The 21,740-nt window shown below is 54.1% G+C and overlaps 3 protein-coding genes across 5 annotated transcripts; 2 read left to right on the top strand and 1 right to left on the bottom strand.

Moving 5' to 3' along the window:
• Nucleotides 1–562: 562 nt before the first annotated feature.
• NFKBIE (NFKB inhibitor epsilon) lies at nucleotides 563–7,401 on the top strand. Of its 2 annotated transcripts, XM_031434611.2 has the most exons (6): nucleotides 563–1,161; nucleotides 3,471–3,573; nucleotides 4,290–4,512; nucleotides 5,564–5,652; nucleotides 5,810–6,049; nucleotides 6,807–7,401. In XM_031434611.2, exons 1-6 carry the CDS (start codon nucleotides 794–796, stop codon nucleotides 6,870–6,872), a joined length of 1,089 nt encoding a protein of 362 aa, XP_031290471.1. In that variant the 5' UTR covers nucleotides 563–793; the 3' UTR covers nucleotides 6,873–7,401. The 2 variants fall into 2 exon arrangements, with proteins under 2 accessions (XP_031290471.1, XP_064332610.1); XM_064476540.1 differs by lacking the exon at nucleotides 5,564–5,652.
• Nucleotides 7,402–8,475: 1,074 nt separating this feature from the next.
• SLC35B2 (solute carrier family 35 member B2) lies at nucleotides 8,476–11,898 on the top strand. 2 transcript variants are annotated; one of them, XM_031434612.2, is made up of 4 exons: nucleotides 8,476–8,628; nucleotides 9,137–9,330; nucleotides 9,510–9,664; nucleotides 10,385–11,898. In XM_031434612.2, the coding sequence occupies exons 1-4, from the start codon at nucleotides 8,618–8,620 to the stop codon at nucleotides 11,321–11,323; spliced, it is 1,299 nt and encodes a 432-aa protein (XP_031290472.1). In that variant the 5' UTR covers nucleotides 8,476–8,617; the 3' UTR covers nucleotides 11,324–11,898. The 2 variants fall into 2 exon arrangements, with proteins under 2 accessions (XP_031290472.1, XP_064332609.1); XM_064476539.1 differs by lacking the exons at nucleotides 8,476–8,628; nucleotides 9,510–9,664 and having other exon boundaries at nucleotides 8,661–9,330.
• Nucleotides 11,899–12,489: 591 nt separating this feature from the next.
• On the bottom strand, nucleotides 12,490–18,414 carry HSP90AB1 (heat shock protein 90 alpha family class B member 1). Its single transcript, XM_010979545.3, has 12 exons — nucleotides 18,177–18,414; nucleotides 16,651–16,797; nucleotides 16,168–16,374; nucleotides 15,908–16,067; nucleotides 15,622–15,755; nucleotides 15,226–15,534; nucleotides 14,639–14,804; nucleotides 14,245–14,435; nucleotides 13,974–14,121; nucleotides 13,582–13,850; nucleotides 12,974–13,307; nucleotides 12,490–12,859 (listed from the first exon to the last, which is right to left on the bottom strand). The coding sequence occupies exons 2-12, from the start codon at nucleotides 16,795–16,797 to the stop codon at nucleotides 12,750–12,752; spliced, it is 2,175 nt and encodes a 724-aa protein (XP_010977847.2). The 5' UTR covers nucleotides 18,177–18,414; the 3' UTR covers nucleotides 12,490–12,749.
• Between the last annotated feature and the right edge of the window lie 3,326 nt (nucleotides 18,415–21,740).

Raw genomic sequence — 21,740 nt, 5'->3', positions numbered from 1 at the left:
AACAATCTTCCTGAGAAAAACCACTTTCAAAAAACACATCCTTGTGTCCAATTCTATGTGATCTGGGAAGTTGACACAGGAGACCCTCTATCCAGGACCTAAAGGGAGAACTTTTCCTTTGAAGACACGGGTGTCCCCTCTTTCTCTTGGAAGAGCAAGAGAAATTGAGAGCAACGGGCAAGACATAGGTAGCAACGCTTCCCCATCCCCTCACGTGTCCTCCACACAAGATTCCCAACTTGTGCAGATGAGAAATATTCATTTAAAAACGAATGAAGAATGTACGGGGGGGGGAAATGAAGAAATGGAGGAGGTGAAGGAAGGAAAGGAAGAATGCGTGGAATTAATGCATGGTGTGAAGAAAGGAGAAAAGAGTGAGTGAATGGATGCTTCGGTGGTTGTATGAATGAATGAATGGGTGAATTAACGCACGAGTGAGTCAGGACCGGGGAAACCCTGACTTGGAGCCAACGCAGAGGGCGGGGTAAGGGGTATTCCGAAGGGCGGGGCGTCGGTCCGGAAGCGCAGCGCCCGTCGGAGGCGGGGACTGAGGGCGGGGCGAGCGAGCGCGTCAGACTGGGCTGCCCAGCTGCCCCGGTTAGCTGCTGCCGAGAACCCCGCCAGCGCTCCGAGCGTCGTCCCAGCTTCTCACCAACCCCTCGGGCCCCCGCATCCCAGGAAGGAGTCCAGTCCAGGCCCAGCACCCGCTCTGCAAGGGGGACCTGCAACCCGGAAAGGCGGCGCGGAGTCGGGTACTGCTCGGACCGGGCCCCGGCGGGCCGGCGCCGCGGGGATGTCGGAGGCGCGGAAGGGGCCGGACGAGACAGATGAGAGTCAGTATGACTCGGGCATCGAGTCTCTGCGTTCTCTGCGCTCCTTGCCCGAGCCCACCCCAGCCCCAGCTTCTGGGCCTTCAGACGGTGGGAGCCCCCAGCCCTGGACCCATCCTTCAGGAACAGCCAACGAGCCACAGGAGAAGGAAGACACAGATGGGGAGAGGGCTGACTCCATCTACGGCTCCTCATCGCTCACTGAGACCCTGCCCTTGCTGGGGGACCCCAAGACCAAGGACCCAACCCCAGACTCGCCGCTTCCCGCCGCAGGGGCCCTGAGCCCTCAGCAACTGGAAGCACTCACTTACATCTCGGAGGATGGAGACACGTGAGTATGGGGGCTAGGCTGAGATAGGACCCTTTCCTCCCTCCTGATGCTAACTGGGTGCCTCCCCAGGAGCGGCATCAAGTCGGGACCCCCTATGTGAGGATCCCTCAAGGCACCAACTCTGGAAGGGGCAGTCCCCACTCTCTCTTCCAGACTTAACTCTGAACCCACTTTTGAGCTCTAGCCTGGCCCAGTCCAAAAACCTGGCATCATCTGTCTGCCCCACCTTTTGGCAGGGCCCTTACCAGGCACCTGGAACTCCAGCTAGCATCTTGGAAATCTACCAGTTACCCACCCCTAGGAAAGAAAATTCCCCTGACAAACCCAGTTTTGTTTTGTTTTGTTTTGTTTTCCTTGCTGGGGGACAGGGCATCCTTGTTTGCTCAATATCTGGGATTCCCAACCTCTGACCTCAGAATGCTCTGTCTCAAGGAACAAGAGGGGCTGGTTATAGGCTGCCAGTAGGCCTAGGGAGCTAGGGTTGGGGGCGCTGCCAGGGTGCATTGCTGAGGCTGGCCCTGAGGAGGAGGTAAGCCAGGCTGGGGCACTCTTGCCCCAGCAGACAGGCGGCTGGCTGCCCCAGTTTACTTCCTCCTCTGCTGAGAAAGGGGAAGTGAGGGCTAGAGTCAGCTTTACCAACACTCTCCACCTTCTGAGCCCCACAAGTCCCCCTGACTGTCCTGTGTGACCTCCTCACCTTATCCTTCCTCCCCGAGCCCAGGTAGAGTTTGGTGGAGACTGGGCTAGGAGGCAGTTGTGTGGGAGGCGCTGGCCAGTTGAGGATTTGCCTGCCCCTCAGGAAGAAGAAAATGCTGACAGGAAAGAGAGTGGCTGGGATTTGGGGGTGAGAAACAGAGTGGAGGGCTGGGATCCCACATCTGGGGTGCTGGAATCAGCAGGGCTAGGGGAGATAGAGGAGGCGGGAGGTATCTGTCCTGACCTGCTTTTCTGGAGCTGCAAGGATCCTGGGTGGCCTTTGACAAAGACAGTCTCTGGACCCAGTGGGTGATCCCAGGCCTTTCTGTACCCTGCACCTAGATCCCTAGCCCTTAGGTACACAACCAAAATCGTGCAGACTCCATGCTGAATACCTCTGGCTGACCTTTGACCCAGGGAGTGGAGACCTCTGCCTCTCCCCTTCTGTGTTAGCCTCTCAGCCCCAGCTTTTACCATCTCAAGTTAGAGACAAGTGTTATGTCTAGACCTTGGGGAGGGGGCATGTCAAGACTCCCCAAGGGGTTCCCTGAGAGGAGGGGGCACGTTCTTCCCTCCGGAGGTGTCTGGGCCGTGGGACGTAGGGAAATGGGAAGCGGAAGTGGGAGGGGGGAGACTGAGGGAGAGAGGGAGGTGGCTGCAGGAATGTGACCCAGAGAGCAGGCCCTGGCCGAGGGGATTTCCAGCGCGGTTCCTCCCGCCCTCCCTCCCTCCATCACTCTCTCCTGGGCCTCGCCTGCCGCCCAAGCCGGCCCCCCTCCCGCCTGAGCAGCCCCTTCCCCAGCCCATACGGGCCTTTCAGCCAAGCTACCCCCATGACCCGAGGCAGCTGTCCTGGCCTGGACCCTCAGGCTTTCATTTTCCCCACCTGATGTGGGGAAACCCCAGGGCTGGAACTTCCCTCCCATCTGCCCCCCTTCGGGTTAAGGCTCTTTATCCCCCCACAAACACACATTTTCTGCACTGCACAGACCTCCTCGCCAGGCACACACAGGAGAGGGGCCAGGGGTCAGGCCTCAACCAGCCTGTGCCATCTAAAGGGCTGTCCTCTGGCCGCCCCTGTGAAGGGCAGCAAGACAGGATGCTGCACTGCCTCCTTGTTCCCCTTCCAAGAGCTTCCAAAGTCTTCTCTCTCTTAGAATGTGTAACACGGAGTTTCTGAGGGGAAGTGGGGGTGACCCCCCTTCCCTCTCTGTCCTCCCCATGGAGGGGGTGAAGGTGGGGAGCCCAGCCCTGGAAACCACCTCTGTGCTCCCCCAGCAGCTTTCAGTTTGGCTCTGAGAAGCAGCTGTCTGGCGGGGCCCTGGGGCCAGAGGGGAGCGGGGTGTGGGCAGGCTGGACAGGAAGGACCTTGTCCCTTCAGCACCCTGCCTGCACTGTCTCTCAGCCAAGGCCCTCCCGAAGGCCAGAGATGGGAACTTGGAGCTCCCACCCCTAGGATCCTGGCTTCCCGCAGCAACCCTCACTTCCTGGCCCAAACTCTCACTTCCTGCACCTACCCCATGGGTGGCAATCTCAATGTTGATTTGCTTCTTCTAACCCCAGGACCCACTCTGGCCTGGGCCCTGACCCCAAACCTTGCCTCTGCCTCGCAGGCTGGTCCACCTGGCGGTGATTCACGAGGCCCCGGCTGTGCTGCTCTGTTGCCTGGCTTTGCTGCCTCAGGAGGTCCTGGACATTCAGAACAACCTTTACCAGGTGGGTGGTGAGGGTGGGCTGAGCCCAGATACCCATGTCTGCCCTGGCAGCCATCCCCAGCAGCCACACAGCATCCCTGGGCTGCTCCCTCAGAAAACCATAAGCCAGTCACTGGGCTAGAAGCTGAGGATACAGAGATCAGTAAGAAACAGCCTCTGCCCAGAAGGTGCTCGAGCCTGGGCTAGGGGACTCATATCGACACCTAATTACACAGCATGGTAATAAGAGTTGGGATGGAGACATATGCCAGCTGCTATGGGAGCCAATGTCTGTGCGAAGCAGCTTAGTACAGGAGGTGACACCTGCCGGGAGCATTCGAGGAGGAGTGAGGCAGGTGGAGACTGCTGGGAGCCTCTATCTTTCCTCCTGTAGCCCAACTTCTCCCCATCACCTGGGATAACAGAGGTCTTCCCAGTGTGGGCGAAGCTAGAATCTACTGCCTCTCTGGCCTTTTTCCAGGGGCTAAGGAGACCTACAAGAAGAGCAGGGGGCCACTTCCCTCACCCTGCCTCCAGAATTGGGGTCCCAGGAGCTTGGTTAGGGGGTAACAGAAGGAAGGGCTTGGTGGTGTTTCCTTGGAAGACCAGTGCCATAGCCTTTATATGCTTTTCTCAAAGAAGGTGCTGGCCCCTGGCAATTCCTGTGCCCACCCTAGCATGTTCCCAGAGGTGGGAGCATACTGCAGTGGCCCTGTGACTCTTTCTTTGTGCCTGCAGACAGCACTCCATCTGGCTGTACATCTGGACCAGCCGGGCGCAGTTCGGGCCCTGGTGCTGAAGGGGGCCAGCCGGGTGCTACAGGACCGGCACGGTGACACTGCCCTGCATGTGGCCTGCCAGCGCCAGCACCTGGCCTGTGCCCGCTGCCTGCTGGAGGGGCAGCCAGAGCCAGGCAGAGGACTACCTCACTCCCTGGACCTCCAGCTGCAAAACTGGCAAGGTGTGGGCAGCCTTACAGCCCATGGGATGAGGAGGGGACAGGAGACAGGGACCCCAGTCTCAGGGAAGGGAGGGTCAGAGCTTGTCCATTAATGCACCTCCAGTTCTAAGCACATAGGTATGCAGAACCTTTGCTGAATGAACGAATGAATGAACAAATAAACAGATTTGATTTAGAATTTATCAAGAACCTACTGTGTCCTAAGCAGAGAGCTAAACTTTGCCTTCAGGATATTCAGTTTAATGGAGATTAGGTGAACTCATTAATTCATTCAACAAAAATATACTTGAGGGCCTTCTATGTGCTGGACATTATTGTAGGAGCCACACTTGCATCTGTGAGCAAAAGAGAATGTCTGAGGCAGACAGTAAACATAAGAAGTGAGTTCTCTAGGAGGTTAACAGGCAGTGCTGTGGGGACAGTAGGACCAAGTGAGGGGACGAGTGTGGAGGGCTGGGGGGGTTGATGTGATTTTTAAACAGGGGGGTTCAGGAAAACCCTCATGGAGTAGAGACATTTGAACAAAGACTTGAAAGAGTGAGGGATGAATTTGAACAAGAATTTGAATCTAGTTCTCTAAGCAGAGGGTGGTCCAGGGCAGAAAGGAGCTAGCAAAAAGGCCAGGGGAGCTCATGGGAGGATGTGGACCCCAGGGAGGGTCTGGGGGTCTGAAGATCCAGAGAGCTCTGAAGAAAGTGGCTTTTGAATGGGGCTTGAAGGCAAGTAGAGTTTTAGAAAGAGAGAGGGTGTGTGTGAGTGTGTGGGAGGGGAGTGTGTTAGGGAGGGTGTGTGTATGGGGGTGTCACTCAGCAACCTGACCCCTGAAGCGTGAATGTTTCAATAACATGACTGAAAAGGTGGAAACTTTGAGTTCCTTTCCCCCCAGACTTTTGAGGGGGTTTTTGGGCTTGTATTTTAACAGTCCTGTGATTAGAGGCACTGGGCGGGCAGTGGGTCCCTTGGGGCTTAGGGGTAAGGGAGGTCCCTGAAGAGAGGGAGAGAGCAAGAGCTGGTGGGTGCAGCCCCCACCCTCACCCTCACCCCATCCCAGGTCTGGCCTGTCTCCACATCGCCACCCTGCAGAGGAACCGGCCACTCATGGAGCTGCTGCTTCAGAATGGAGCTGACATTGACGCACAGGTGAAGTGGCCAATCACGGTGCTGCCTGGTCCAGGTCCAGCCCCTGGTCCCCTGGCCTGTGGTCATAAGGGGTGGCACTCACCTCCTTAGCCAGAGCCCCGGGCCTAGCATGATTCCTCTTGAGGGCCTTGGCTGACATCCTTATTCCCCCATCCAGGAGGGCACGAGCGGGAAGACAGCGCTGCATCTGGCGGTGGAGACCCAGGAGCGGGGTCTGGTGCAGTTCCTGCTCCAGGCTGGGGCCCGAGTGGATGCCCGCATGCTCAACGGGTGCACACCCCTGCACCTGGCGGCCGGCCGTGGCCTCAGCAGCATCTCATCCACCCTGTGCGAGGCAGGTGCCGACTCTCTGCTGCGGAATGTGGAGGATGAGACCCCTCAGGATCTGGCCGAGGATGTAAGAGGCAGACCCTCAGCTCTATTGTCCAGGGCCTCCCGCATTCCTAGCAGAGACAAGCGCCGTAGTAGCTGAAAGGGCCAAGGAGTTAGGATCCTGGGGTGAAATCCATGACTCTGCCACTCACCAACCATGGGACCTTGGGCAAGCCTCTGCCCCTCTCTCAGCCTATGTTCTCAGCTGGTCAGGACCAGGGGCCCAACCTTGGACTCCTACAGGAGCCGTGCAGCTAAAGCAGATCAGCAGAGCAGGCTGGGTGTAAGACAGCCGGGTGGTGGGACCTGCGGGATTCCGGACAGTCTGTGTCCGAGGGTCACTCTGTCAGCTTCAGTTGCAGAGGAGGAAGGTGGGCCCAGTATTTCCAGGTCTTGAAATTTTTAAAGAGAGATGAAACCTAGATTTTCAGTACAATCTTTCCCATTTTTAAATGTTCAATGTAAAACAAAAAAATACTCAATATGTTTTGTGAATGCCCTTTCCCCCTCCCAAAACAGAGACAAAAAGAAGCCCCGTGGGCTGGATCACCTCCTGTATCCTTCTAAGATCTGATATTCTGGGTGAAGGCTTGCCTAAGGCCTCAGGGCTCTGCCTAGTCCTGAGGGCCACTCTTTTGGAGACTAGTAGGAAGAATTGTTCCCTGATGTCCTTCAGTTATCACTTGGTGGGGAGGAAAGGGCCCAGTAGGTCTCCCAGCTCCCTTCCCCACTGCTGCCTTTGTCCATGGATCCTGATCTCCATTCTCCATCCTCTTCCTCAGCCCTTTTCCCTTTTGCCCTTTGATGACCTGAAGATCTCCGGGAAGCCACTGCTGTGTGCCGACTGAAGCCAGGACAGGCCCTGGGGCTCCAGGCGCTCCCCCTCTTCCCATCTGGAAGCTGGAGCCACAGCTGCTACAGTTTGGGCCCAGGCTTTGTGCCCTTCTGGTGTCCTGGGGACTGCTGAGGCCAGAGCCTGGGGCCAGCACAGCCCTGAGCTGAGAGGAGGGATCGCAAGTAAGAGAGCCAGTCTGGAAGGAAGAGCTTCCGGGTGGATGGAAGGACCCCCTCAAATCCCCAGATAGCCTGAGTGGAGAAGCCTGTTCGCCTCTGTTGAAGATGATGGAGGCTGTCGTCTCGTCCCAAGTGGGGTTAGCCTGAAGCTGCCAACCAGTAGGAGGCCATGGACTGTCCTGAGTGAGGAGAGACACTGAACTATGAGTGAGCAGGGCCCCGAGGGGTTCCATCTCACTGCTGAAAGGACGCCGAAACACCTCTGTTTAAAGACTTCGCTCAGAAGGCCCTGAATTGAGCCTTAGGGGAAGGGGACATTTCAATAATATAACACTAAAACAAGAGAGACTTTTTTAAAGTGCCCCCCCCTGTTGTTTTGTGAATGTGTCCGTCTGTGTGCATTGGGGATTTCAAGACGGGCCTGCCCTGTGACCTTGTGGTAGAGGCAGAGAGAAGGGAATTGTCACCTGAGAGGAGCAGGGCCTTGCTAGGGAGGGTAGGGAGGCTGACCGTCCTCAGGCCTCTGTCCAGCACAGACCCTTGCCCTTTCTGTAGAAATGCAGAGGGATGGAGAAAGAAAAACAGAAATAAGAAGATGCAAGTGGAAGGCCTCACCACGGCCCTGGAGGAGCCTGGAGAGAAGGGCTAGCCTGTGGAGGGTGACACCAAGGAGCTGTGGCTTTCTATGTTTTTTTTTTCTCTCATTCCACATATGTTGGAGGGGACTATGAAGTCAGACCTAAGCTGGGATGAAGAATATGGGGGAATAAACCAGCAGTTTCTGGCTACTTTGGAGTCTAGTGAGACAGCCATGAAAACATAAATAGCCCAATAAATATGTAATTACAAGTTGCAGTGGATGCAAAGGAAGGAAAAGAATGGTGGGAGGGAGGACAGTGGAGTGGGGGAAGGCGGGACTTTGGGTGGTCGGGGGTCCTCTTGAGTGTCATCTCTACTCAGAAGGATGAGTAAGGGGCGGGCGGAAGGCCTTTGGTGAATTATAGGAACTGAGAGCAGGCCACTGGGGCTCTGCAGGGGGTGGGTGAGTGGGCACGGTAGACGGGGGCCAGGTGCAGAGCCTTGAAGTTCATAGGGATGGGGGGACAGAAATGCTGGCCCAGTCACAAAAGGAAGGACATCTTCCTGCCAGAAAACGGGAAAACGGTGACATAACGATGGATGTGCTTAGGAGGCAGAACCTTAACGTCCCGGCCCCTAGGATGGCAATGGTCACCACGACCTCCGGGCCGGTGGTGAGGGTTAAGGGCGATGACGAAGCAGGGGGCGGCACGGGCCTGGAGCTCCCCGCCTACCCCGCGCAGGGGCAGCTTGGCGTTCACCGAGCCGCGTCTCCCTCCGGGCCGCGAGGGGTCGCTGTGGCCCGGCGGCGGCCCGGGGCGCTGCATGGTCGCGGCCGGGGGCGGAGTGGCGGCCACCGGGAGGGAGGCGGGAACAGCGCGGCACTTCCGCTAGCCCGTGGCTCGCCTGCTGCTCCTGGAGGCGACAGTGGGAGCGGAGGGCGCCTGCGGCCCGGGGACCCGCATTCCCCGGCCCCGCTCCGCCCCACGCGGCCCGGACCATGGACGCCAGGTAGGGGGCTGGGGGGAGCGGCGAGCCCACGTGACTGCGCCCCGCGCCACGTGACCGCCGCTCCTCCGCGCGGGGGGCCGGGTGGGGTCCCAGCTGCCCGGCCAGAAGCCGGCCTAGCGCTTCCCGGAGCCAGCGCCTGTAGGGGCGCCGCGTGGCGTCGTGCTCCTCGGGGGCTCCAGGAGTGTCGGGCGAAGTCGGGGAACCCTGGCGCTCCGGGAACCTGGATGGCGGGGTCGGGGACGCCGCCTCTGGCCGGAGCCGCCGGCAGGCGCTGGAGGGAACAGAAGGAACCTGTGTGGCCGGAGGGGCGGGTCCGCTCCCGGGTATGGAGAGAGCCCTGCCTGTCCGGCGCCTGCACCCCTAGGCGAGAGAGAGGCTCTTTGTCCGCGCCGGGTTGCCGCTGAAGGGGCGGGGAGGAGACTCCGGGCCCTTCTCCAGTGTCGTCCCCTCTGGAGGGCCGAGAGGATAAGGAGCTGCACCCTGATTCTTACGTCCTCGGTCCCTGCAGGTGGTGGGCAGTGGTGGTACTGGCTGCGCTCCCCTCCCTGGGGGCAGGTGGGGAGAACCCCGAAGCCCCTCCGGAGTCGTGGACCCAGCTATGGTTCTTCCGCTTTTTGGTGAATGCTGCTGGTTATGCGAGCTTTATGGTACCTGGCTACCTGCTGGTGCAGTACTTCAGGCGGAAGAACTACCTGGAGACAGGTGTGTGGGGGAAAGGTTGGGGAAGTATGCTTGGTCTGTGTTAACAAGGGTTGGTCAGGATTGCAAAGGACACGTGGGGCTTGGCAAGGCTGGGAGGGCGGCCAGAAGGGCTGGCTGGCAGCTCTGGGTAAGATGAGGCGCTAGGGAGAACTCTGGGGCTTCTTGTGTGCTTTCTCCAGGCAGGGGCCTCTGCTTTCCCCTGGTGAAAACTTGTGTGTTTGGCAATGAGCCCAAGGCTACAGACGAGGTTCCCTTGGCTCCCCGGCCAGAGCCGACAGAGACCAGTCCCACTTGGCAGGCCCTGAAGCTGCTCTTCTGTGCCGCGGGGCTCCAGGTAGGTAGGCAGGCTCTGCTGCTCTTCCTGGGTTGGGTCCGGGCAGGCGGGAACTCTGTGGAACCAGAGCTTTCACCCCACCAGTCCCAGTGATTTGCTGGTGTTTGTGTTGTGTGTCCTCCTCCCAGAGGCACGCTGTCTTCTTAGAGGTAGTTGGGGGAAATGCTGTTTTTTCCTTTCCTCTTTTCTCTTACCCTCTTTTCGGTGATTTCTCCCTTCCGCTTACAGTGGTGTGCCTCACATAGTTAACCCACTGATAAAAGTCTGGGGAAGCCACCTAGCCTTCCCCACTACCGCAAGTGAGAGGGGTGCTGAGATGCTGACCTCAGGGCATTTGGAGTGGGCTCTATTAGTTCATCTGGTATATATACCATGTTGAACTAGTAAGTGTCCAATCTTCTTTAAGAATTCTTACCTCCTGGAATTGGTTGAAAATAGGGAAATACTTGGGATGGAGTCGGCTTTAAAAAACCCTGCTGTGGGGACAAACTCTGGTCAGTCCTAAAGCATTTGTTGTTGCATTTCACACACCCTTGATTCCCTACAAGGTGAATCCAGGTTTGGGAGGGGAGAGGAAACTTCTAATTACTACAGAGGAACCCAAATACATAGGTGGTCCTTTAAATCATGTTAGATAGGAAGGAGACTGTTGGGGTCCTGTTTGGCCTATCTTTTCCTTCTCTTGCTTATCTTCTCCTGTCTCCGCCCTTCCCCACTCAGGTGTCTTACCTGACCTGGGGAGTGCTGCAGGAGAGAGTGATGACCCGCAGCTATGGGGCCACAGCCACCTCGCCAGGTGAGCGCTTCTCGGATTCACAGTTCCTGGTGCTAATGAACCGAGTCCTGGCACTGATCGTGGCTGGCCTCTACTGCATCTTATGCAAGCAGCCCCGGCACGGGGCACCCATGTACCGGTACTCCTTTGCCAGCCTATCAAATGTGCTTAGCAGCTGGTGCCAGTATGAAGCTCTCAAGTTTGTCAGCTTCCCCACCCAGGTGCTGGCCAAGGCCTCCAAGGTAATCCCTGTTATGCTGATGGGAAAGTTGGTGTCCCGGCGCAGCTATGAACACTGGGAATATCTGACAGCCGGCCTCATCTCCATCGGGGTCAGCATGTTTCTGCTGTCCAGCGGACCAGAGCCCCACAGCTCCCCGGCCACCACGCTCTCAGGCCTCATCCTGTTGTCAGGCTACATCGCCTTTGACAGCTTCACCTCCAACTGGCAGGATGCCCTGTTTGCCTACAAGATGTCATCAGTGCAGATGATGTTTGGGGTCAACTTATTTTCCTGCCTCTTCACAGTGGGCTCCCTTCTAGAGCAGGGGGCCCTCCTGGAGGGGATCCGCTTCATGGGACGATATGGTGAATTTGCCGCACACACCCTGCTGCTCTCTATCTGTTCTGCGTGCGGCCAGCTCTTCATCTTCTACACTATTGGGCAGTTTGGGGCTGCTGTCTTCACCATCATCATGACCCTCCGCCAGGCCTTTGCCATCCTCCTTTCCTGCCTCCTTTACGGCCACACTGTCACTGTGGTGGGAGGGCTTGGGGTGGCTGTGGTCTTTGCTGCCCTCCTGCTCCGAGTCTATGCCCGGGGCCGTCTAAAGCAGCGGGGAAAGAAGGCAGTGCCAGTCGAGTCGTCTGTGCAGAAGGTTTGAGGGGCCTGAGGGATGAAGTGACTAGGACCCTCTCAAGGTACCAGTAAATTTCTGAGGTGGCCGGCTCAAGGGTAAAAAAGTGCAGGTTTTTTCCTTCAGTATTGCAAACCAGTTCTGCATTTGGGGGCAGGGAGGCCAGAAGGCAGCCTTCCCCTCTGCCTTGTCACCCACCCTCTAGGAAGCAGGAGTCCTAAGGTAGAGATGCAGGTGGGGTGTGTCAAGACACCTTCCAAAGCTCCTCGCTCCTCAAGGTCCCTGTAGTCTTGCCTGTTGGCTCTGCCAGCGCTTCACCTGTGTGTGAGCCCTACCTTAAATACCCATCCTTCCAGACTCTGACAGACCTGCGTTTCTTCCTCTGGTGAGAAGCACAAATGGTGTAGGCTCCAAATGCTGCTTTCCCAGGAGAGTGAGAGCTGGTGCTGTGCTGGGGGAGGGGGTGGGGAGTACCCAGCAATCCCACCCCTATCGCTCCTGGATCCCTAGGCTCTGCTCCGTGAGCCAGTGCAGGTTTTGGTACTTTGGAAATGTAACTTTTTGCTCTTATAATTTTATTTTATTAAACTACTGCAACAGGCTTGGTCCTGTGTTTTGGTTGACTCCAAGTACAAACCAACTTAAGATTGCCTACGGTCGCTTAGCCTAACCTATCTAGAACTTACCTCAGCAGCCTGTAGTTGGGCAAAACCATTGAAGTGAGAAAGATTGTTAACCTGTACCAGTTGCTTACCCTTGTGATCACGTGACTGACTGGGAACTGCAGCTCATGCCCTCATGCCTCATCCAGCCAACCCAGGAAGACCCAAACTCAACAGTCTCTACATGTGTGCCTTTTATTACCATAGTAAAGTTAACACGATTGAGTAGAAGATCCATCTATGCTTTGGAAAGGGTGTTACAGGATAGTTCAAAGCTACCATTCAGTGTTGTGTAACTTAAAAAAAGCCTTTGATGGAAGGGTATAGCTTGGATAGAGCCCTGTGTTTAGCATGCACAAGGTCTTGGGTTCAATTCCCAGTACCACTGTAAGAAAGAAGCCTTTAAAAAAGCTTTTGATGTACTATTATGTACCATATAACCTGTTCTCAGGGTGATGGCAGGTTAAGACTTGGTAAAAAACCTAGGGAAACTCAAAACGCAGTACTGTATATACTTTACGAGAGCAGAACTGTATAAAACGCCATCTTCTTTATTTTGCATACTTTAATTTCAGAACAAAAACAAACACGACAACACAACACCCAAACCCTATGTCAAATGTGGGAAGGGACAGGGCTTGAGGCCCTTGTATCCTGCCTTAGAAAGACAGAAATAAAACCACTAGACATCAGCAGAGGGAACCAGGTGGGCTGGGGCCACGCAGGGCTGCTGCTGGGAGAGCCAGGGGACACTATACAGAGAAGGAGCAAAGTCTGCAGGTAAAAACTCCTTAATCTACTTCTTCCATGCGAGAGGCATCCTCATCACCCTCAAGGGGAGGGATCTCATCAGGAACAGCGGCACTGGGTTCCTCTGCTGTCACTTCATCTTCATCAATGCCTAAAAATCAGAAAAGAATGCCACTGGAATTGACCCAAAAAGCATTAAGTCAAATCTTCCCCCTAAGACCAATTCCCAAGTCACTGCCACACTCAAGAGGACGAGGGCACTCACCCAGGCCCAGCTTGATCATGCGGTAGATGCGGTTTGAGTGGGTTTGGGGATCCTCAAGTGAGAAGCCAGAAGAGAGCAGGGCGGTTTCAAATAGCAGCACCACTAGGTCCTTGACGGCCTTGTCATTCTTGTCCGCCTCTGCCTTCTGCCGCAGGGTCTCCACGATGGGGTGGTCTGGGTTGATCTCCAGGTGCTTTTTGGCCATCATATAGCCCATGGTCGAGTTGTCCCGAAGCGCCTGGGCTTTCATGATGCGCTCCATGTTGGCGGTCCAGCCGTAGGTGCTAGTCACAATGCAGCAGGGTGAAGACACGAGCCTATTTGAGATCGTCACCTGTGGACAGTCAGAAACATTCAGTTTATATTAAACCACCACTTTAAGGCAAAAATGGTTTTTGAAGCTCTATTCTCAGGAAAAAAAAGCCTCATCTTTGCTGAGTTTTATAAGAACAGCAACCTTAAATCTGCCTGGTTAAGAGAAGAAGTTCTCTAATGGCTCTAAACAAATTAGGCTGCCTAAAACCACAAGTGGTGTAGCAACAAGAGGCTGAGGAGAGAAAACCCCGAAGGCATTTATTATAAGAGAACTTAGCTCCACAACTGTTTACCTTCTCCACCTTCTTATCCAAGATTTCTTTCATAAGTTTGCAGAGGTTCTCAAACTTGGCCTTGCTCTCCTCCATTTTCTTCTTTTCCTCTTCATCCTCAGGCAGCTCCAGGCCCTCTTTGGTAACGGAGACCAGGCTCTTCCCGTCAAACTCCTTGAGCTGCTGCACGCAGTACTCGTCGATGGGCTCTGTCATGTACACCACTTCGAAGCCCCGCTTCCGTACTCGCTCCACAAAAGCAGAGTTGGCAACTTGCTCTTTGCTCTCACCTGTAGGATAATTGACCATAGATCAAGGACCAGAATGCCTCATACTGCCAGTTCCCAGGTATCCCTGAATGTCCTCCCCTTCTCCCAAGGAGAGGCTCTGACTAGACCCAGGCTCCAACATACCAGTGATGTAATAGATGGACTTCTGGGTCTCCTTCATGCGAGAGACGTACTCTGAGAGAGAAGTCATCTCATCTCCAGACTGGGAGGTGTGATAGCGCAGCAGCTCAGAAAGGCGCCGCCGATTAGTGGAGTCCTCATGGATTCCAAGCTTTAAGGGTTAGAGGAGGAAAAGAAAAATCTTACTAGGAAATAACTTACTACTTACTCTATGTAAATAAAAAACAAAATCCATCGTAATTATAAAGTAAGCCAGTATTTGCTGCCTCCTTACCTTCAGATTTTTAGAGAATGCCTCATAGAATTTTTTATAGTTCTCCTTGTCTTCTGCCAGCTCAGAGAAGAGCTCAAGGCACTTCTTAACAATGTTTTTACGAATAACCTTCAAGATTTTGCTCTGCTGGAGCATTTCTCGGGAGATGTTCAGGGGAAGGTCTTCAGAGTCAACCACACCACGGATGAAGTCTGAAATCAAACAGGGAAAAAACTAAGTTGCAAAAGATACAGAGGGTCATCTACATTCAAGATAGGACCCACTTTCTCACTGAACCTTCTCTTGTTATGGTGCAGAGGATCCTTAATGTAAGACGAAGACTTAAGTCCCCTTCAGAATGCAGAAAGCCTTAAAAGGACTTAACCAAGCCACAATAGGCCAAGAAGATACTCACTGAGGTACTCGGGTATTAACTCATCACAGCTGTCCATGATGAATACGCGACGGACATAGAGTTTGATGTTGTTCTTTTTCTTCTTGTTCTCAAAGAGGTCAAAAGGAGCCCGACGGGGGATGAATAGCAATGCTCTGAACTCCAACTGACCTTCCACAGAGAAATGCTGAAAGAAAACCCCAGATAAGCCAACTCTGTATTTCAAGATAAAAGTGACTTTTAGTCCTAACAACAAATTATCTGAACAAAGATCTTCCCCTAAGCACTAGGGATAGAGCAGATACTGTGGCAGCTGTTGAGAAAATCAAGCCCTAATGCACTAAATGAATCCAACATGGTACAAACTATATATAATCCTTGGGTCAAAGAGTAAACAGTCAAATCAGAACCCTGGGTGGGTAAGGCTGCCTGGGAGATACAGTGAGGTCACTGGGGAAGATGTATGTCATTTCTCCACCCTGGAAGGGTCCACCTGAGGGGGAATTCATCACAATCACCATTCCCAGCTACCAGCCAGTTGGGCAAGTTCCATGTCTTATCACCAACACCCTGCTCCTCCCATTGAGCCAATAAGCAAGGCTTCTTACCTTGACTGCCAAGTGATCTTCCCAGTCGTTGGTAAGGCTCTTATAAAACTCTCCATATTCCTCCTGGGTGATGTCATCAGGGTTTCTGGTCCAAATGGGTTTGGTCTTGTTCAGTTCTTCCTGATCAATGTATTTCTCCTTAATCTTCTTTGTTTTCTTTTTCTTATCCTTGCCACTATCATCCTCCTCATCTGAGCCAACATCTTCAATCTTGGGCTTCTCCTCATCATCTTTATCTTCCTCTTCTTTCTCACCTTTCTCTTCCTCTGCCTCATCATCACTGATTTCCTTCTCACGTTCCTTCTCCAGCTGGAAGTAGCAGGGATCGTTTCAGAATACAGAAAGCAAAAAACCAAGGTTCGTGCAATTTTCTAGAGGATCAGATGACATACTCACATAGAGTGTGATGGGATAGCCTATGAACTGTGAGTGCTTCTTCACCACTTCTTTGACCCGCCTCTCTTCTAAGTACTCTGTCTGGTCTTCCTTAAGGTAGAGAATCACTTTGGTACCCCGGCCAATAGGCTCACCTAGAAACAGTCCATAAGAATCAAGTGTAAGATAACAACACTAAACACAAGTATAGAGAAAAACAACCACTTTACAAATAGGGTGCTCAAGATCTTTATTACTATTTCTCCAGAATTCTAACTCAGACACCCTAACAGGAAAGCCAACTTACCATGGTCAGCACGTACGGTGAAGGAACCCCCAGCAGAAGACTCCCAGGCATACTGTTCATCATCGTTGTGTTTTGTGATCACAACCACTTTCTCTGCTACTAGGTAGGCAGAATAGAAGCCAACACCAAACTGCCCAATCATGGAGATGTCTGCACCAGCCTGCCAAAGTTTTAAAAAGTCAAACTCAAAAGTTTTAAATAAATAGCAAACCAACATCAATAAATATGCAAAGTGCATGCCTAACTGAAATACCACATACCTGGAGAGCTTCCATAAATGCTTTAGTACCAGACTTGGCAATGGTTCCCAGATTATTTATGAGATCAGCTTTGGTCATGCCAATGCCCGTGTCTACTAGAGTCAGGGTGCGCTCCTGGGGGTTGGGGATGATGTCAATTTTTAGCTCTTTACCACTGTCCAATTTGGAAGGGTCTGTCAGGCTTTCATAACGAATCTTGTCCAAGGCCTGAAAATACAAATTGCAATTTAACGATTCTGCTTTCTTAGAGCCCATCTCCTCATGCAAAAACAACAAAAGTCCCTCAAATCTGATTACCTTTTGACCTATAGTTTAGGAATCAGTTATAGTATCCCATTTGCCTCGTAAGGGAACACAAACCTTTTTGGAACTGCAGGAATTTTATAACCCCCTTTAATAGTGACTCCCACAAAGTGCCAAACCAACCTTCTACCCCTTTTCTGAAACAAAACCAACACCAATAAAGATGCTCAGGTCACTCACATCAGAAGCATTACTTATCAACTCCCGAAGAAAAATCTCCTTGTTGGAATAGAAAGTATTGATAATAAGAGACATGAGTTGGGCAATTTCTGCCTGGAAGGCGAAAGTCTCCACCTCCTCCTCTCCATGGTGCACTTCCTCAGGCATCTAAAATAAGAAAGGTCAAAAATTTATCTACAACAAAGACATTAAAGAATTCAAACTGCCTTGAACTGGGTACTGCGACTGAAAATCCTTTTCTTTATAAAGATTTCAGGCTACACTTTTAGTCAGAAGACAATTGGGAGAGGAACCCAGCACTTTAAAACAAAAGAATTAAGATTTCTCGGAAGGTATTTTGGGGCCAAACCACTGTTAAGTGATCGATCCATGGACCAGCAGCCTCAGCATCACCTGGTAATTTGTAAGGCACGCCGAGCAGGGCCCCTAACCCCGGTATTTTGAATTCGAACTTAGAACCCCAGGTGAATACGCACATTTAAATGTGCAAAGCACTGTATTTCTATTACTCTTTTTTGGTGGTGGTGGGGAACCCCCAAGGTGACAAGTTTTTGTTAAAGGGCAATGATTTGAAACTGCTCCCCCACTAGGTATCTCTAGGGAGATAGTATAGGATTGCTGCCTCACATACTGAGGTAGGGTAACCCGTGAGACACCAGTAGGATGCTCGCCCAGGAGACTTATATTAAGACAAAGAATCGATAAAGCAAAAGCTCCAATGTGACCCTCCCGCAGCACACGTGACTGATGTGCAGGACCAAACCAAACACAACTAAGATGGTGGCTGTAGTCTGATGGGCCGACTCTCGTCACTGCCGGACATGCGTCCGCCAGGGCCACGCGAGGAGGGGGCGCCACGGCGCAGCCTCCCTTCGCCCCAGCATCCGGGCACCAGGGCGGGGCGCCGGGCTCCAGAAGCTTCCAGAACAATCTCAGTTCTTGGGGAGGGGCGGGGGAGGAATAAATCCATGAATCCCAGAGCCTGCCCCCTCCCTCCACCGGGACCGCAGGAAAGATCTAAAGGGGAAAAGCACGATGGACCACAGGCATCCCTCGCCGCAAACCCTCACGGAACGGACCCGAAAAGACTTGAAAACCCCGTCCAAAAAGAGAGGCGACAAAACCTGGCCAAGACCAGGGTAAGCTAAGTCACACTGAGCGCGCACCCACCCCACGGCTTACGGACCCTCCGACGTCCCGTAGCCGCGTCCGGAAGTGGAGGGGCAAACATGGCAGCGTCCCGGGCCGGCGCAGCCACCACGTGCAACCGCCCACTACCCGAGCCCCACTCCACGGCCCACCTCACCCGTGCCTAGCAGCCGCCTAAAAGAGAGCCCACCACCAAACACATAAGGAAAAAGAAGCTTAACTCGAAAGCCCCCTCCCACCCACCCCCGAAATTAGCAGCGTTATCCCCAAAAGCCTCCCCAGGACAAAATCTGGGTCTCGGAAAGGTCGGGAGGAAGGATACAGCAACTCGAAAGAAAGACCAAACTAGAAAAGCCTGAAAAAGACTGAGGCCTTACCTTAAAGAATAAGAATCTCAAGTATACTAGAGAGTTGAGGGGGCAAGGACTGGGTCCGGCTCACCGGCAGCAACCAGCCTCGGCGGGGGTGACTCAAGAGAACGGGTGTGTGCCCCAAGACGCTCTATATAAGGCGAAGCACAGACCAGCGGCCCGCCCCCGGATCCCTCCGCCTTAAAGGAGGATGCCTGTGAGCCGCGCACCTGCCGCCGCCCGCCCACCTTGACGTCATGGTCCAAAATAGGGGAGGGGGGCGGTCAAGGGAGAAAGAAGTCAGAGCGCACACGTATTTACTCATTTTCATAGCCCCGTCCCCGTGCTCTAAAAGACAGGACACCACCAGAACGAGATATTGGGAAAGCTCATATGGCGTAATAAGTGAATCTAGGGGCGACGATCCCCACTGATCTCGTTAAAAACCTGTGGGGCAGGCGCCTTCACACCCGAATACCAGCCTCAAGGGACGCCTTGAAAAGGGCCAACCACTCCCACCTACTCTCCCAGGCTCGATCTCCCTGCTAGAATATCCCCTACAAATTCCTACAGCTGGATAAGGGGAAGGGGTCTTTCCGGCGGGCGGTGAGGAACTCGAGGCCCAACTCTGGGCAGCCCCCGGCCCCCTGCCCTCCCGGGGACAGCGGACAGGGACAGAGGACAGGGACAGCGTTTCGCCGCTGGGCACGACTCCCGCTGCGGAAAGGGCGCCGGTTGGGGCTGGCGAGGGGACTCTTTGCCTGAGCGCGGCGGAAGGAGCGACGGCTTCGTACGACCACACTTCCAGCAGTTTCCAGGCCCGCCTCGGTGGTCCCACCCCCGCTCCGCCCCTTCCCTCGAGGCTCCGCCCCGCCCGCTGCAGCTGGGGCAGTGTCTCTGCAGCGGCTCCGCCCCGCGCCGGTTCTGCTAGTGTCCTGGGGAAGGGTTGGGCTGCCCTACTCCTTTACTGTAGGGCACTAGAGGTGGGATCGTCTTACCCACCCGCCAGGCCCAGCTAGCCCGGCACTGCGTCCGGAGTGGGATGGAGCGTAAAGGGAATGATTGACACCCCGCCGTCAGTAACACACAGCACACGGGCTATTGAGGCAGCTCTGCGGGCGCCGCCTTCAGAGAATTGGGGATGGGGTAGCTACCCGAGGGACCCTCCCCAGCCTCTGCAGCTGCCTACGTGTGTGGGAAGTAGGGAGATGACAATCGAGCTGTTTCTCAATCTGGTTTCGTTTTTCACACTCTTCCCTCCTTCTGCAGCTGCCCTAAATCAGGGGAGGGGAGAGTTTCCAGGGACCTCCGCAGGGTGTCAGGGTTCTTGGAGGCAGGATGAAGACGCTGGCCAGAGGTTGGCCGGCTCTAGGCAGCCAGAACCATGCTGTTCCCCTTCAGCTCTGGCGCTGGAGCCCCCCAGGCCATGCGCCTGCCCAGCGAGCTGCGGGAGCCTCTGTCTCGCCTGGCTCTGCCCCTGTCGCGTGCCCTCCAGGTAGTAGCTGTCCTTGCCTTTCCAAGACCTCATCTCGGAAGCCTACTGGACCTACAGTCCGTCCAGTAGAGAATGGACACTCCCTGCGCTGTGATCTCGTGGATGTCCAGCAACTCCCTTCGTGGCCCACTTTGTTGGGCCCTGGAATGCTGGGGAGGGGTTTCCCCACCACCACCCACAGACTTACCTCAGCAGCCGTGGTGCCCAGTCTTATTCCTTCATCTTTTTTTTGTTCATGTGTTGAATTCTAAAGAACAAAGGACCCTTGGTTTCCTTTTCCTTGCCCCACACTCCAAACGTCATCATCCCTATTACCATTACCTCAATTTCATCTCCTTCCTACTCTTCTATTCCCATTCATTATGGCCTGGGAGAAGCTTGTGGCTGAGAGAAGCCAATGAGTGTGGGAAGGGGCATAGGTGCTGGAAAGGCACCAGGATGCCCTGTTCCTGATGGAAACTGCAAACCAGGAGCATCATCCTCCAACGCACCCTCCCTCCCTCTGGGCACATGGGGCCTACTTAATTAAACGTCTGCTCCCTAGTTCACAAAGTGTTGACAACATCTCACAGGACTGTGAAGTGGTAGAAGTGAGTCTGCACATTCTAGGAACTGGGAGAGGAAGGCTTCAGGGATGACCCCAAGGTGGGTCAGCTCAGAGCCTTTGCTCCACTAACTCCCTTGCTCCCTGCTCCAGAAATGAAGTGGGGATGCTGTTTCCCCTCCCAGGGCCCAAGTCCAAAGCAAAGCAAGAATCACTCCTGTGGACCAATGTCAGGAACAGAGACTCCTCAGAAGGTTTCTAATGGGAAAATCTCAAATCTTGCACCAGCACATAAATTCTCCCTTCTCTTCTGGAAGTCTTCCAGGATAACTTCTCCAGCTCTCTGACACTCACTAAGCCCCAACTGTGAGCCTTGCGTGGCGAGAGGCAGAGAGGCATGCACAAGACAGCCTTCAGCCCACTACGGGGAGCTGCAGCAGACCAAGTGTGAACCATAGCAGTATGGGAGACACATCAGAGTCTCCCAGCTCAGCCTGGGGAAGGGGGCTCAGGGCTCCCAACCCCAGGGAAAGCACAGACAGGCACAGCCCTGACAGAGGGACCATAGCCCAGGAGCCCTCGAGGGAGGCAGGAGGAGCTGAAAGTGGCCCTGCAGGTATGGGTAAGGTCACAGAGGGCCACAAGGCCCTGCTAAGTAGTTCTGACCTTAACTTAGGGTGAGGGAAGCCACTGAAGGCTATTAAAGATGGCTTAAAAACCCCTGGTTCTCCAGAAGCCTACTTTTCCCAGCAGCACTTGCAACCCTAGATGTTCCCAAGAGACTTTTTATCCTACCCAGGCCTCAAAGACCCACCCGACCTTATGCTGCTGGAGGCATCCAGAGGAAGCAGGGACTGATGGACTATGGCCTGCAGAGGGCAAGCTTATCGCTGGTTTCTATATGGCCTGTGGATAAGAATGGTTTTTACGTTTTCTTAATGGTTGAAAAAAATCAAAAGAAGGATAATATTTTGGCATGTGAGAAGTATATGAAATTTGAATTTGTGTCCATAAAGTTTTACTGAAACATACTTACTTACCTGTTGTCTTTGGCTAGTTGATAGTTGTGACAGAGACCACATGGCTTGCAGAGTCTGAAATATTTACCCCCTTAACCTTTTACAGAAAAGCGCTGCAGACCCCTGCTCTGGGTAAGGAGAAGTGAGGTCTCCAAGGGAGCGGAGACTCAGCCTGGACAGAGGCCGCCTGCTGCTGCTTGGACTGGGAAGTCTCTTAGTTAGCGTGCACCACTGGCCTTTCAGAGGGGTCGGGGAAGCCGCTGAAGGGTAAGGGGCAAGAGATGAATAAAGCAACTGGGGCATCAGGACGTCAGCGACTGTATCAGCACAGGGAGTAGCTCTGGGTCCTTAACCCCCAGAACAAGCAGCCTCCCAAGCTCAGCGCCTGCCAGATGTACTCTGTCAGTTCCCGTCTTCCCAGTACCACCAGGCTTACACCTCCAAATTCCATGGGGAATACCCTGAACTGACATCCCCCCAGGGCAACAGACCTGACACCTGACATTCAGATCCACTGGACAGTGGAGCAGGTC

This window comes from Camelus dromedarius, chromosome 19, assembly GCF_036321535.1.
Source record: "Camelus dromedarius isolate mCamDro1 chromosome 19, mCamDro1.pat, whole genome shotgun sequence".
NCBI lineage: Eukaryota > Metazoa > Chordata > Mammalia > Artiodactyla > Camelidae > Camelus > Camelus dromedarius.
This window is presented reverse-complemented; position numbering and strand designations above follow the sequence as displayed.